Here is a 16,798-nt window from a genome sequence, read left to right on the forward strand (position 1 = left end):
CGCGTAGGGCAGCGCGCCGCAGAGTGGAGTGTGAATAGAAGCGCGGCGAGGAATGCGCCCGTGCCATGACAGTTTATGATGAATACTTAGGCCTGCTACGCTACTGTATTTTAATGTTGGCCATTATGGTGGTACTTGAAGAGCCAAGTTTTTTCTGAGGTGGTAGTTGGTGAAAAAAGTTTTTATAAAAAATTATAATCAAGCCCTGTGATATGTTTAGTTCAGTTATTTGATGTAAATCAATATTGTTTTTTAGTTCTAGTAATCTTTGATACAGTTATTGTATTGATTCACATCAAATTGTGTGGGAGTGCCTAATGTTGGTGATGTTGGTACAGTATGTCAACTATTTGTCAAATGCCTGCTTGGGATTTGATTTTTTTTGCTGATTTTGTGAAGTTACAAAGTGATCGCTTGCAGCAAACCAGTCTACTGCTATGTCATCGATGAAGTGTGTGTGTTTGTATGTGTGTGTGTGTGCGTGTGTGTGTGTGTGTGTGTGTCAGCGTGGTTGATTTAAGTTCAAGAAGAGACCAGAGGTTTAGTGAGCAGGACATTAGCCTCATGCTGCAGTGCCGGTGATGGATTCCTCCCACATAATTATATCCACTCATTTCTGTCCTGTCAGCAGCCGCTCTGAGGCCTGCCTGTCTTAATGCAGATAGCCGAAAACAATCTACAAGGTGAGAGCACATAGCCTTGCAGCCTACAGCAAACTTTTAAAGAAAATACATTAACATCATCCATCAAAATAATGCTCACATTTTTTTGGGATCTTGCTTTATGCGCATATTATTTATGCAATATAATATGATCAATATGGCACTTTATATTTACAGTGGTTATAATGTTTTAATGGTGAGTGTTCACTGGAAATAATGTTTGCACCCACAAACACTGAACTAGGATTTCATGTATGCCCAATCGGTTATGATAATTGAACCTTTGACAGAGATTTAGTTTTTCAAAAGCATCATTTGCTCAAGTTGGGATCTGATTGTTGGTGACTGTTCGGTATGTCAGAGCAGAGAAGAAACCTTCAATAGGAAATTCCACAAACACAGGAGATTAAAATAGCTCGTTATACTTTTACATGGCTCTCCTTGCATACTAGAACTGGCTTGAAGAACATGAGTCATAATTGAAAAAAATAAGTGACATGATGTAACTTTTTACATTGACACCCATACAGCCCTTTACAAGTAAAATTATCCCCTAATCCAGGGGTGTCCAAAGTGCGGCCCGGGGGCCATTTGCAGCCCGCAGGTCATTTTTTAACGGCCCCACATCACATTTTAAAAATACGATTGAAAAAAATTTAAAACATAAGAAGTGGTATATAAGAGCAAACAGGTGAAATGTAACAACAAAATGTTGCAATGTTTACTCTAATAACACAAAGCTGCCATGCAGGCTGTTTCTTTGTTTAAAAAACAATAATGAATCAAAATCAATGTTAGTATGAATTATTGACATACTCAAGGCTCCAATTAAGTCACATTAAATATTCCACTTTGAGGTATTTTTTGGAGAAAATGTTGCATATTTTGTGTTTGCCATATAAAAAACTGAGCTGATTTTTTTTAAATAAGGGCCTAAAACTAACAAACAAAAAACATAAACAACAATAAAACTTATAATTGACAGATAGATCTGAAGTGGATCTCGAGATTATTGTGTTAAAAGTAAACAGTAAAAAAATGTTGAATTTATTTTTTAACACTTTAATGAGTAGGACCCTTTTGAATCCCCAATAACTTTAGTGTGCTTTGTTTTTAAGTGTCATTGCTCAAAAAATAATAATGAATTAAAATCAATGGTGTTATGAGTTATTGACCTTTTTAAGGCTCCAATTATTATATAATCTCAAATATTCCACTTAAAAATTGTATTGGGTGAAAATATTGCATATTTTGTGTTTTTTCCATGAAAAACTGGGTTTTCTTTGACAAAAAGAGCACACAACTTAAATCTTTAAAAACGTTATATTGACAGATAGACCTAATGTTGATCTAGAGATTTAAATAAAAATAAAAAAAATAAAAAAAAATACTGAATAATGACACATTTTTTATATTTTTTTGACCAAAACCCTTTGGGGTCCCCGGGATCAAGCCTGAGTGGAGGCCTAAATGTATATTTTTTATACATATATTCAATTGGTTTTTAAAATAAAAAATATCAAAATGGCCCTCGCTTGCTTTGATTTTTTAGTGCGGGGCCCCCAGTGGAAAAAGTTTGGACACCCCTGCCCTAATCTGTATAAGAAATACTTGGAGATTCTAAATATGAATGCTAGATAATTTATCGTTCTTATTAACTTATTATATGTTGTGATGAAAGACTGATGTATTGTTTTAATACAGCTGCTGATTAGTTTTGGGGTTTTGCGTGTTCATTAATATTGTTTTCATCTATTTTTTAAAATGTAATAAATCCTACACATTGCAATTCGATAGCCATATATCTTCTTTTTGAGCTTACATTGTTTGCACAATTGTAATATAGTAGGCCCTACAAAAATAAAATATTCACTTTCACAAGGCAAAAAAATCATTTTTAAGCGTCCATGACTACATATTTTATAAACAACAATAAATCAAAAAATAATGTCCTGATGGATACGCAGAGTATAAGTCAGTGGATCTTAACCTGGGTTCGATCGAACCCTAGGGGTTCGGTGAGTCGGGCTCAGGGGTTCGGCGGAGGTCAAGACACCATCATGTAAATAAAAACTTCTCCCTATCGGCGTATTACGGATACGGCAACAGCAGAAGTCAGACTGATTTGTAAGTGTGTCATTTGTTGTGAGTTTATGCACTGTGTTGGTTTTGTTCTTTGAACAAGGTGATGTTCATGCACGGTTCATTTTGTGCACCAGTAATAAAACATGGTAACACTTTAGTATGGGGAACATATTCACCATTAATTAGTTGCTTATTAACATGCAAATTAGTAACATATTGGCTCTTAACTCGTAATTATTAAGTACTTATTAATGCCTTATTATAACCCTAACCCTCTAACCCTAACCCTAACCAAATAACTCTAAATGAAGTCTTTGTTACTTAGAATATGTTCCCCTAGTGTTCAAAAAACTCTAAATTAAGTCTTTGTTACTTAGAATATGTTCCCCATACTAAAGTGTTACCAAAAACATATAACTTTGTCTTGAATTTGAAAAAAACCCAAAACATTTTATTTTTCACTAAAGAAGGGTTCGGTAAATGTGCATATGAAACTGGTGGGGTTCGGTACCTCCAACAAGGTTAAGAACCACTGGTATAAGTGTAGCATTCAATTTTAATAAATCTAAAAATTAAACAATCGCGTTTCTTGCTCTTTGACCTTCGCGTGGACTCGTAGTGACGTCACAGTCAGCTGACTCAAACCGGAATCCCGGCACAACAACATCGGTTCTTAAAATAAGCGTCAATACTTCGTGGGTTTTGGCTGATTTTTGAATGGAGTCGACCTTAGAGCAACACCTCGACGACACGTTAGTACATTCAATTATTAAATCATCATTGCCCTGTGTTAGACTGTGTAACTTTTGTCTTTACACATTATAATGTCGTTGTGCCTGTCTTTTATTGATACAGCATGAAAAACCCAGCAGTGGTGGGTGTGCTTTGTACGGATCAGCAAGGACACAACCTGGGCTGTAAGTAGTTGTTTTGGGATTCTTCCTTCTTTCAATTTCTACCGCTTGTCCCTTTTGGGGTCGCGGGGGGTCGCTGGAGCCTATCTCCGCTGCATTCGGGCGGTAGGCGGGGTACACCCTGGACAAGTCGCCACGTCATCGCAGGGCCAACACAGATAGACAGACAACATTCACACTCCCATTCACACACTAGGGCCAATTTAGTGTTGCCAATCAACCTATCCCCAGGTGCATGTTCTTATCAAATCAAATGTTTCCCACCCCAGCGGTTGAGTGTCACAAAAACGACACAAAACATGTAACTTAAGTATCTTTAGTGGACAAATATATTTAGATTAGAAAATATTACCAGCACTGTACAATTGAGAAACACATACCGTATTTTTCGGACTATAAGTCACAGTTTTTTTCATAGTTTGGCCGGGGGTGCGACTTATACTCAGGAGCGTAAAATATCAAATAATATTATTTAGCTCATTCACGTAAGAGACTAGACGTATAAGATTTCATCGGATTTAGTGATTAGGAGTGACAGATTGTTTGGTAAACGTATAGCATGTTCTATATGTTATAGTTATTTGAATGACTTGTACCATAATATGTTACGTTAACATACCAGTTGGTTATTTATGCGTCATATAACGTACACTTATTCAGCCTGTTGTTCACTATTTTTTATTTATTTTAAATTGCCTTTCAAATGTCTATTCTTGGTGTTGGGTTTTATCAAATAAATTTCCCCAAAAAATGCGACTTATACTCTAGTGCGACTTATATCGGTAGGTTGGAGTTCAAATCCCAGCCGAGTCATACCAAAGACTATAAAAATGGGACCCATTACCTCCCTGCTTGGCACTCAGCATCAAGGGTTGGAGTTGGGGGTTAAATCACCAAAATGATTCCCGGGCGCGGCGCCGCTGCTGCCCACTGCTCCCCAAGGGGATGGGTCAAATGCAGAGGACAAATTTCACCACATCTAGTGTGTGTGTGACAATCATTGATACTTTAATCTTAATCTTTAATATGTTTTTTTCCTTCTTTATTATGCATTTTCGGCCGGTGCGATTTATACTCCGGAGCGACTTATACTCCGAAAAATACGGTATATAAACGAACATGTTTAGAACAAAATCGATTCTAACAAAATTAGGGCTGCAACTAACGATTAATTTGATAATCGACTAATCTGTCGATTATTACTTCGATTAATCGATTAATAATCGGATAAAAGAGACAAACTACATTTCTATCCTTTCCAGTATTTTATTGAAAAAAAACAGCATACTGGCACCATACTTATTTTGATTATTGTTTATCAGCTGTTTGTACATGTTGCAGTTTATAAATAAAGGTTCATAAAAAAATAAAAAATAAATTATAATAATAATTGCCTCTGCGCATGCGCATAGCATAGATCCAACGAATCGATTACTAAATTAACCGCCAACTATTTTTATAATCGATTTTAATCGATTTAATCGATTAGCTGTTGCAGCCCTAAACAAAGTATGGCCGAACATTAAACATCACGTGACCGAACATGACACATTCACTTTACAAAATTCACTTAGAACGATTTACTTAGCTCTTTTATTGCCACATTTACAGTATTGCGCTGAAGTTTGGGGGCACACCTACAGGGACACTATTGAACCGCTATTTAAGCTCCAGAAAAAGGCAATTAGAATGAAACATTATGACCCATATAGAGCACATACCAATGATCTGTTCATAATGAGTAATATTCTTAATCTACATGATATAATCCAATACAGTAGCCTTCAAGTTATGTTTATGGCCTCACAAAGGGCTCTACCTGCAAATATACAGAGTCTGTTTTCATGAACTCAGGGGTGTCCTAAAATTCAAACATAACATTGAATTCCACATTCAAGGCTCAAACGTTATCTATAGCGGGGGTGAAACTGTGGGACAATGTGAGCGGAGAAATTAAACAGTCTTCTAGCGTAAGAGTGTTCAACCTTGCGGTAAAAAATGTGGTGTTGGGAAACTATCAAAAACATGACAAGTTGTTTGGACTATCTCAACTGTGGAACACAGGTGCAAAAGAACTCACTGTGGAATAAGGGACATAACACACCAGACAAGGCTTCAGAAGACAAAAGATACCCAGGCAAGATGGAGCTACTCTCATGGTCGCTCAATGCTATTGACAAAGTGTTTTCCAGCATATGTTATTCTTGTTCTGAAATTGTCATGTATCCATCAAATCTTCTGTTGAAACTTGGACTATATAACCAACATATAAGTTGATTGTAAATTAGGGGCGGGACATGGATAAGCATTCTTGCTTTTTTCCCGTATCCCTTGCATGTCTGTCAAATTACAAAGAGTGATGAAGTGTTGCTATATATGTCTGCCGGAATAAAAATAAATAAATAAATTCATTACACATCACGTGATCACATGACGTCCTAGTTTCACATGGCATTGCTGCCATTTTTATGTAAAGCCATGGCGTGTCAAACTCGTTTTCATTGAGTGCCACTTTGCAGTTATGGTTGCTCTTGGAGGGATCGCTTGTAACAGTGAATATCCATCCATCCATCCATTTTCTACCGCTTGTCCCTTTTTTTTGGGATTGTGGGGGGTGCTGGAGCCTATCTGAATATATCTGAATATTAAGGTGGCGACTTGTCAAGGGTGTACCCCGCCTTCCGCTCGAATGCAACTGAGATAGGCTCCAGCACCCCCCGCGACCCTGAAAGGGACAAGCGGTAGAAAATGGATGGATGGATAAATGTAAAAGGATTGACCTCATCATATGACATAATTGCCTATGCATTTGAGTGTTACATAATTTATTTCACGTACAGTGTAAAAAATATCTGTAGATTTTACGGTAAACAAATTGACCCCTCAATCATCACAATTTTACCGAATTGTATTCATTTTTTTCAACATATAACTGTAAATAGAAAAACTGTGCCACTGTTTGATAACAATATATTAGAAAAACATCTGCCAGTGTTTTACCGCACAGTTTTTATTTCTAAAGTGAATTATTTAAAGTTTTTTACACAAAAATTCTGGCTATTAAGCTGCCACTTTTTTTTCTGTAAAATATATTGTCATTTTTACAGTGTACAATTGATTGATAATGTGCTTCATCATAAATCATAAGTCAGGTAGATATTTAAGTATTTATTTTTATTACAACAGAAATGTTTGGAATGTATGACAATATAATATGTGTTGCAATATTGTTTAATATTAAAGTTTAACTGATATGCAATCGCATGAGGTACATTTTGTTTTCTGTCAAAATTGAAAGGATAAAAAACATTTAGTTAGAAAAGATAAAATACTTTATTGATGCATATTATTTCCAGGCTTTTGCGGGCCAAAACTGGCCCCCAGTAACCTGACTCTCGCCAGACCCTTGTAGTTTGATGAGCTCCACACAAGGATCTGGGGTCGAGGGCAATGCAAACTCCTTCAAGATAGCAAAAATAATTAACCAATCAGGATCGCCGGGCGGGATTTCATAGATGTGACGTAGCGCCGAAGCGACTGTTTGATCCAAACAACAATGGCGACACGTAGCGAGGAGTCGTGTGCTGACATTGATTCTGCTATTTCAACTGTTTTGTCGAATCTATCGAATATTAATTCTTTAACAGATGAACAGAGAACAGTTTTGAAGGCATTTGTTTTACTTTTCGCTCTGTCGTTATCCAATATGTCGGCTGTTCTGTTTTGGATTTCATCAGTGTCACGGGTTGATTTCGATGTGAGTGGTTGAAGTAGCACGTCCTTCAAGATAACGGACAAGTGGTTTATCCAATCACATACAGTGATTTGTTTTTACAAGGCCCCGCCTTCTGAAATACATCTCCTATTGAGAAGTCCCAGATTCTTGTGTGGAGCTCAGCGAACTACAAGTATCTGGCGAGAGTAAGGTTAGGCCCCCAGGCCTTGAGTTTGACACCTGCGTGTTGTAGGGGAACTGCCCTTCATTATGGAAGACATGACAACATTATGAAGACATTTATTTTATTTTTAATGCATTATAACTCGTAAATAAGCTCAAATAAAAGTATGCTTACAGCTGAGCCAATGGGGGCTCAACAATTCCGCCTAAAAAAACCAATAAAACAAACATCCAAAATACGCCAAAAAATACTCCATTTACATTTTGTGACTTGAATATCAACAAAGTATTGGGGATATTGTTATTATAAGCGCTAACGCAGACAAACTATTTATAGCAGCGCCGTGATCACAAGCTCGCGTGCCAATGTTGACATGATTGACTGATCAGCTGCTTCCTCGTTTCCTTGCTCGTCAATGTTTATTCTAAATCAAAAATAATTCCTCTCACCAGGAAAGCAAAAAGACGAAGACGTATTCCGACAAGTTGGTACACTTTGACAACCAATATAGACCCACCCGGTAATGGCGAGAACGACACGAAAAGACGCTTGGTTCCATCCCCCTTTTCTTTGCAAGGATTATGAGTCATTTTTCATCTAAACGGGAATATATGAACATCCTAACAGTCGGCATCCTAATCTATTGTGAAGTGATGTTTTATTATTTTTGTTGGCTCTCATAAAGTCTGCAGTGATGTAGTTGGGGGAAAAAAGCGAACATCATGATGCCTTTATTTAAAGTAATGCTATACATGTTATTATAAATGTGCTTGTTACTACATTACATATATACTTACATCATGTATATACATTTTGAATGTTTTTAAAGGGCTTTATAGGCAGAATAGAGTGGCTCCCATAGGCTCCATTGTAAGCAGACTTTTGATCGCATTTATTCACTATTTAGAATGCATTTAAGAAAAAAAATACATCCATCGTCTTGTTTTTCATAATGATTGTGAATGCAGTTCCCCTTTAAGGGATTGTTGATGTTTTGAATGTATGTGCCATATTGGATAAAATATGAATCCGCTTAAAACTGTTTTTTTATGTTTGATTGCAAACAGGTAGAGGCTCCCTATCCGATGAACATGGTGGTGTTGTGTCAGTTTTGGCTAAACAAGCTGCAGCTCTCACAAAAGACCTAACAGACACTCCTACTGTGTGCCTGGAGTCTGACTCAGGGTGAGCCTTCACTCGAACTTGTTTCTCTTTTGCTCGACTGACCACTTCTGCATTGGTTCAGGAAGGTCATGTTGTTATTTACATTGGCCTCTGATGTGGAGACATCACAATCCATCTGCATCCAGACAGCACTCCTGTCAAACTATGATTTGTTTTTTTGGATATGCTGCCATCTAATGGACAACTCTGTCTACTCCAGCTATGTTTAGTTGATTGAGTATAAATATTTTAAAAAGTAATCCTGAAAATGACACTTTGTTTTAAGCTTTATCTACTTTCTCTGGCAGGCAGTATGACTACCCGATTTTAAGAAAAAAACCTAATTGCGATTTGTCTCTTCAAAATTATGATTGGGGATTTGATTTGCATACAACTGTGAAAATAGCGAGTGAAGGAAGACATGTTACTTTTTGACTGTCAATCAACTTACTCTTGTTTCAAGATGCCACACATTAGAACAATATGCAATAATTAACTTTTATAAATATCTGGCTTTAGGTATGCAGACAGACTCAGAGCTTTTGTCTACATCATGCTCTTAAACTGAAAAAAGAATCAACGAAGTGTGTATAATGTGATGTCATCATAATATATAATTCTAATACAAGTAAAAGGAGATACACTTTTACTTCCATTACTGTAGAATTGTTTACCATTGTATTGGAATTGTTATCCTAAATAATAAACAAATAAATAAACTCTTATTTCTGTTATCAAACATTTAACTTAAACAATTATTGAACATCTTAAAGTGCATTTTTTTGGGAAAAACGAGGTCGGACATCTGTCTTTTTGTTTGTTGACATTTCGCTCATTTGTCCGTGTTTATGGGCTCATAGTGCCCATCCGATTTGAAGTTGATATATTCCCGCAACGGAACATTGGACTTTGTAATCATATTTTTTTCCTCCTAATTTTTGTTACTTTGCGGCTCTTCTCTGTGGCAAGTCACAAGGCTCTTTGTCTTTGCTTCCTGTGTGTGCGGTCTCATTGAGTCACTCCTCTCCCACCGAGACAAAGATTGTGAATGACTGAAAAGAGGGTTCACTGCGTTCAGTTAATTATTCTGTTAGGATTAACAATAGATGCGCTCAGGTGATGCACAGAGGAAGACTTTTTTCCCTCTGTTTGAAGCGAGAAAGAAATGCGAGGCTCAACAATTCTGATTGGCAAATATGTCTGTCACTCAAATGCCTGTGACAGCGGAGGGAAAAAAATAAAAACCTCAGCCTCTTGCGCTTATTTATAGCACTAATTAAAACATCAATGGGAATTCATATTAGATTAATCGTGCAGCCCCTCACAGGTAGTATTGCAGGATAACAGTTTGTCAACAATATGTGAATCTGCGACCATAATGAGTCATAGCCATTCCCAAAACAGTCATATCCACATTTTTAAATGTATAGTTGATTAAAATAATGTAGATCAAGGGGGTCAAACTCATTTTGGTTCAGGGCCCACATAAACTCAAATTTTAGTTGTATTTTATGTAACTTTATTTAAACAGGAAAAATCCTGTTGAGATTAAAAACCTCTTTTACAAGCTAGTCCTGGCTAAGAGGCAGCACACTTTCACACAAAGTTACAACAAACAAACAACAATAAATAAACAGCAAGACAATTAGATGAGGTAGCACCAAAAAAGTCACACTACACGAAACACTGTAAAATCAAGAAGCGAAAATTGACTTGCAGCTAGCTATTCATTCAATTCAATTCCGTTGTATTGTTGTACAATGAACTCCAATGGGCTCACCACCCATAGCAGGGGCCATAGAGGTCGGGTGCAATGTGAGCTGGGCGGCAGCCGAAGGCAGGGCACTTGGCGGTCCGATCCTCGGCTACAGAAGCTAGCTCTTGGGACGTGGAACGTCACCTCGCTGGGGGGAAGGAGCCTGAGCTAGTGCGCGAGGTGGAGAAGTTCCGGCTAGATATAGTCGGACTCACTTCGACGCACAGCAAGGGCTCCGGAACCAGTTCTCTCGAGAGGGGATGGACTCTCTTCCACTCTGGCGTTGCCGGCAGTGAGAGGCGACGGGCTGGGGTGGCAATTCTTGTTGCCCCCCGGCTCAGAACCTGCATGTTGGAGTTCAACCCGGTGGACGAGAGGGTAGCTTCCCTCCGCCTTCGGGTGGGGGGACAGGTCCTGACTGTTGTTTGCGCTTACGCGCCAAACAGCAGCTCAGAGTACCCACCCTTTTTGGATTCACTCGAGGGAGTACTTGAGGGTGCTCCCCCGGGTGATTCCCTCGTTCTACTGGGGGACTTCAACGCTCATATTGGCAACGACAGTGAAACCTGGAGAGGCGTGATTGGTAAGAATGGCCGCCCGGATCTGAACCCGAGTGGTGTTTTGTTATTGGACTTTTGTGCCCGTCACGGATTGTCCATAACGAACACCATGTTCAAGCATAACGGTGTCCATATGTGCACTTGGCACCAGGACACCCTGGGCCGCAGTTCCATGATCGACTTTGTAGTTGTGTCATCGGATTTGCGGCCTCATGTTTTGGACACCCGGGTAAAGAGAGGGGCGGAGCTTTCTACCGATCACCACCTGGTGGTGAGTTGGCTGCGATGGTGGGGGGGGATGCCGGACAGACCTGGCAGGCCCAAACGCATTGTGAGGGTTTGCTGGGAACGTCTGGCAGAGTCTCCTGTCAGAGAGAGTTTCAATTCCCACCTCCGGAAGAACTTTGAACATGTCACGAGGGAGGTGCTGGACATTGAGTCCGAGTGGACCATGTTCCGCACCTCTATTGTCGAGGCGGCTGATTGGAGCTGTGGCCGCAAGGTAGTTGGTGCCTGTCGTGGCGGCAATCCTAGAACCCGTTGGTGGACACCGGCGGTGAGGGATGCCGTCAAGCTGAAGAAGGAGTCCTATCGGGTTCTTTTGGCTCATAGGACTCCTGAGGCAGCGGACAGGTACCGACAGGCCAAGCGGTGTGCGGCTTCAGCGGTCGCATAGGCAAAAACTCGGACATGGGAGGAGTTCAGGGAAGCCATGGAAAACGACTTCCGGACGGCTTCGAAGCGATTCTGGACCACCATCCGCCGCCTCAGGAAGGGGAAGCAGTGCACTATCAACACCGTGTATGGTGAGGATGGTGTTCTGCTGACCTCGACTGCGGATGTTGTGGATCGGTGGAGGGAATACTTCGAAGACCTCCTCAATCCCACCAACACGTCTTCCTATGAGGGAGCAGTGCCTGGGGAATCTGTGGTGGGCTCTCCTATTTCTGGGGCTGAAGTTGCTGAGGTAGTTAAAAATCTCCTCGGTGGCAAGGCCCCGGGGGTGGATGAGATCCGCCCGGAGTTCCTTAAGGCTCTGGATGCTGTGGGGCTGTCTTGGTTGACAAGACTCTGCAGCATCGCGTGGACATCGGGGGCAGTACCTCTGGATTGGCAGACCGGGGTGGTGGTTCCTCTCTTTAAGAAGGGGAACCGGAGGGTGTGTTCTAACTATCGTGGGATCACACTCCTCAGCCTTCCCGGTAAGGTCTATTCAGGTGTGCTGGAGAGGAGGCTACGCCGGATAGTCGAACCTCGGATTCAGGAGGAACAGTGTGGTTTTCGTCCTGGTCGTGGAACTGTGGACCAGCTCTATACTCTCGGCAGGGTCCTTGAGGGTGCATGGGAGTTTGCCCAACCAGTCTACATGTGTTTTGTGGACTTGGAGAAGGCATTCGACCGTGTCCCTCGGGAAGTCCTGTGGGGAGTGCTCAGAGAGTATGGGGTATCGGACTGTCTGATTGTGGCAGTCCGCTCCCTGTATGATCAGTGTCAGAGCTTGGTCCGCATTGCCGGCAGTAAGTCGGACACGTTTCCAGTGAGGGTTGGACTCCGCCAAGGCTGCCCTTTGTCACCGATTCTGTTCATAACTTTTATGGACGGAATTTCTAGGCGCAGTCAAGGCGTAGAGGGGATCCGGTTTGGTGGCTGCAGGATTAGGTCTCTGCTTTTTGCAGATGATGTGGTCCTGATGGCTTCATCTGGCCAGGATCTTCAGCTCTCACTGGATCTGTTCGCAGCTGAGTGTGAAGCGACTGGGATGAGAATCAGCACCTCCAAGTCCGAGTCCATGGTTCTCGCCCGGAAAAGGGTGCAGTGCCATCTCCGGGTTGGGGAGGAGATCTTGCCCCAAGTGGAGGAGTTCAAGTACCTCGGAGTCTTGTTCACGAGTGAGGGAAGAGTGGATCGTGAGATCGACAGGCGGATCGGTGCGGCGTCTTCAGTAATGCGGACGCTGTATCGGTCTGTTGTGGTGAAGAAGGAGCTGAACCGCAAGGCAAAGCTCTCAATCTACCGGTCGATCTACGTTCCCATCCTCACCTATGGTCATGAGCTTTGGGTTATGACCGAAAGGACAAGATCACGGGTACAAGCAGCCGAAATGAGTTTCCTCCGCCGGGTGGCGGGTCTCTCCCTTAGAGATAGGGTGAGAAGCTCTGTCATCCGGGAGGAGCTCAAAGTAAAGCCACTGCTCCTCCACATCGAGAGGAGCCAGATGAGGTGGTTCGGGCATCTGGTCAGGATGCCACCCGAACGCCTCCCTAGGGAGGTGTTTAGGGCACGTCCGACCGGTAAGAGGCCACGGGGAAGACCCAGGACACGTTGGGAAGACTATGTCTCCCGGCTGGCCTGGGAACGCCTCGGGATCCCCCGGGAAGAGCTGGACGAAGTGGCTGGGAAGAGGGAAGGCTGGGCTTCCCTGCTTAGGCTGCTGCCCCCGCGACCCGACCTCGGATAAGCGGAGGAAGATGGATGGATGGATGGATGGATGGATGTTGTACAATGACAATAAACGCTTCTAATTGTTTCTTCTAAAAATTCCCTGAAATTTATCAAACATACTCTTTTAATACAACTTTAATTCATGATATGTAAATTAAACATGTGAACATTACAAAAAGAAGAACACTATCAATATTCCTACATTGTGGTGACAGGCAATTAAAATATTGTGTTAAATATTAAAACAACTTGTGGATTAAACATTAACGCATGGATCAAAACTCTTGTAATCAGAAAAATAAACAAAATATATGTTCCTGAAAATCTAACAATGATAGAAAGTTGACATTTAAAAGGTTTAAAAGTAATATGGGAAGATTTGAAAAACTTTGGCATAATTAGCTTTAAACATTTACCATTCACATGAAATTAATGGTTCATCTTTTTCAACTGCATGATGTGGCTTAAAACCTAAACTAAACCATACAATTAATGACATGACTATAGTATTATTTGTAGTATTGTTAAAACTATTGTTGCATAGTATATTTTAATGTTGGTAAAAAAAAACATTATTATTATTGTTGTATTTAAAAGACATCTTTTAGAAGCAAGGAAATACTTATTTCTAACTTTTTTTTTTAAGATTTAAAGAAAGATTAAATGTAGCATTATGAAACAGATAGTGTTACAACATGTTCTTGTAAATAATAGGCAGTGTTAAGGTTAGGTAGAAACTGACAGAATGTTGCGATGTCATTGTATCTTCAGTTGTCTCATCATCATCCAACGATGGGGAGCGTGGCTGCATTCAATGATGAAGGGACCGAGCAACATTTTATTCAACAGAAATAATATTAAACACATATTGTGTCATTTACAAAGCTCCCAAACTTACCACTGTCCTAAAGTGACATTTGAAGGTTGATCTACCAATGAATGGTTGGACTTTTTCATCCAATTCGTTGTTGGCCAGTTCTACAAAAGAATACAATGGTATTTACTTAACTGGATTAAACACATATTAAAGATATATCGTATCATTTACAAAGCTCTCAAACTTACCTCCGTCGCTGAAGTAACGATTGAAGGTTGACACATTAAAACAAAAATCTCCAAAAGCCTCTCAATTATAAACAAAGCAAAACTATACCTCAATGAAAATGCACTCCGTACTCCATACTGCACCTTGGTACTCCCATACCTTACATACTGTGTTGAAGTATGGGGGAATACTTACCAAAACACAATTCATCCTCTGATCAATGTTTCCTTACCATTATTGCTATGTTGTCTATTACCATTGTTGGTATATTCATTATTCCTACATTGTTGATACAAATTATTGTTACAGTGTAATAATTATTGTTACCTGTGGTAATGCCACTATGATATAACATCTGTATTATAATCCTTGAACAAAGTAAGAGTGAAACTCATGTGAATAATCACTGAATGGAGAACTGGGGGTGGGATTAAATAAATTATCTTCTTCCCACTCCCTTTCAGGCAAAACTGGACAATCATGCATTACATACTATACATTACCTTTTGCACTATATTAATTTATATTATTATGTGTTGTCAACTTTGTACTTTTTTATGTCATTTCCTGAAATAAATAAATAAAAAATGAAGGTTGGTCCTGTCACAGTTAGAACGCTTGGACACCATCACCGTTGATAAAATACACAAACACACATGCACATGTAAACCAGTATTCACCACCCTAAATCCCACTCATCCCAGTGGTTACCGCCACAGTTCAAAAGTGTACTGTGGAGGTAAAAATAGATCAATAGAAAACATGATCGATCACAAGATATTAACTCTGGGGGCTGGGGTAACATGGGCTGCTTATTTTTTTTAAATCTTTCATTTACCTTTCCAAATCACACTGTTAGTATCATACTGTCTGTAAAATACATTCTCATCTTTAATAGATTCATCAGTCAAATCATAGTCGGATGTCAGAAGGCAGGACATACACACCGGAAGTCGGGGTGGGACTTTAGTTTTTTGAATTAAATATATATGACGTCATCACATTGACAGTTTGACAGAAAGTGGGTACTATATTCTCTACTGTTGCATGAATGCAACAGTTGGATACAAAGGTTGATTAGAGCATGTAATTGTTTCACCTGTCATTACAGTATGTTGCTGGCATAGATAGCCGGGGGGGGGGGGGGGGGGGGGTTGCGGATTGGGGGGGGGGGGGGGGGGGCTGTGTGTGCTGGAGCCTATTGTTCTTCAGACTGTTAAAGAAAAAAAAAAGAAAATTGTCAAAATGTGGGGTAAAAAACTGTGGTAAATAGTGTCATTATTAGGGATGGGTACTTATAGGTACCGTCTGTACTACCGGGTACCGATTCACCTAAAATCAAACGGTGTCATATTTCAGTATACCTTTGTTGCACGTGACGCCATGTCTGGTTGCAAACTTGCGCTGGCTAAAACACTTGGCCAGTACTTGCAAATGAGACACGGGAGTGTAAGAAAACAACACCGCTCAATGTTAGATATTAAATTTTAAAAAATATTCTGTTGATTAAAATGTAAACGCATTTGAACACACACAAAAGTACCGAAAATTGGTACCGTTGAGTACCGATTCTTTGGTACAATATCGATTCAAATTTGAAAGGTACCCATGCGCAAATGTCAATAACATCACTGACACAACTTTATAAAACATTTTTCAGACAAAGGATATACATTTAACGATAAAGAAAAAAAAACAACCTTTTGGAATGTATCATGACTGTGAGTAAATGAACATTTAAATGTCAACGCAACCTCAATAAATGAAAACAGGCTTAAAAGAATAGCGCTGTATTTGATGTAGGGTTGTACGGTATACCGGGAATTAGTATAGTAGCGCGATACTAATGAATCATTTTCGGTTCTGTACCGCCTCTGAAAAATACCGGTCCGCCACCCAAATTTGTGGTATCATCCAAAACTAATGTAAAGTATCAAACAACAGAAGAATAAGTGACTATTACATTTTAACATAAGTGTAGATAGAACATGTTAAAAGAGAAAGTAAGCAGATATTAACAGTAAATGAACAAGTAGATTAATAATTCATTTTCTACCACTTGACCTTAATAATTTTGACAAAATAATAGAATGGAAAATGACACAATATGTTACTGCATATGTCAGCAGCTAAATTAGGAGCCTTTGTTTGCTTACTTGTCTTGTATGTTCACTATTTTATTTAAGGACAAACGTGCAATATTAAACATATGTTTAATGTACCGTAAGATTTTTTTGTTAAAATAAAGCCTATTTATGCAATTTTTGTGGT

At 39.8% G+C, this 16,798-nt stretch overlaps 1 protein-coding gene and 1 long non-coding RNA gene across 2 annotated transcripts in view; one reads left to right on the forward strand and one right to left on the reverse strand.

Moving 5' to 3' along the window:
* The first annotated feature begins 3,354 nt into the window (after positions 1 to 3,354).
* lamtor5 (late endosomal/lysosomal adaptor, MAPK and MTOR activator 5) overlaps positions 3,355 to 16,798 on the forward strand; it is a 13,925-nt gene continuing 481 nt past the window's right edge. Inside the window, exons 1-3 of the mRNA XM_062052212.1 lie at positions 3,355 to 3,499; positions 3,603 to 3,664; positions 8,628 to 8,745. Of these exons, the coding sequence (XP_061908196.1) occupies positions 3,465 to 3,499; positions 3,603 to 3,664; positions 8,628 to 8,745 (215 nt within the window). The 5' untranslated portion in view covers positions 3,355 to 3,464. The remainder of the gene's footprint in view (positions 3,500 to 3,602; positions 3,665 to 8,627; positions 8,746 to 16,798) is intronic.
* The window catches only part of LOC133653167 (uncharacterized), a 3,714-nt gene continuing 1,063 nt past the window's right edge, over positions 14,148 to 16,798 (reverse strand). The window contains exons 2-3 of the long non-coding RNA XR_009826675.1: positions 14,381 to 14,460; positions 14,148 to 14,287 (exon numbers count right to left, since the gene is read on the reverse strand). This is a non-coding gene — a long non-coding RNA (uncharacterized LOC133653167). The remainder of the gene's footprint in view (positions 14,288 to 14,380; positions 14,461 to 16,798) is intronic.

This window comes from Entelurus aequoreus, linkage group LG07, assembly GCF_033978785.1.
Source record: "Entelurus aequoreus isolate RoL-2023_Sb linkage group LG07, RoL_Eaeq_v1.1, whole genome shotgun sequence".
Lineage (NCBI taxonomy): Eukaryota > Metazoa > Chordata > Actinopteri > Syngnathiformes > Syngnathidae > Entelurus > Entelurus aequoreus.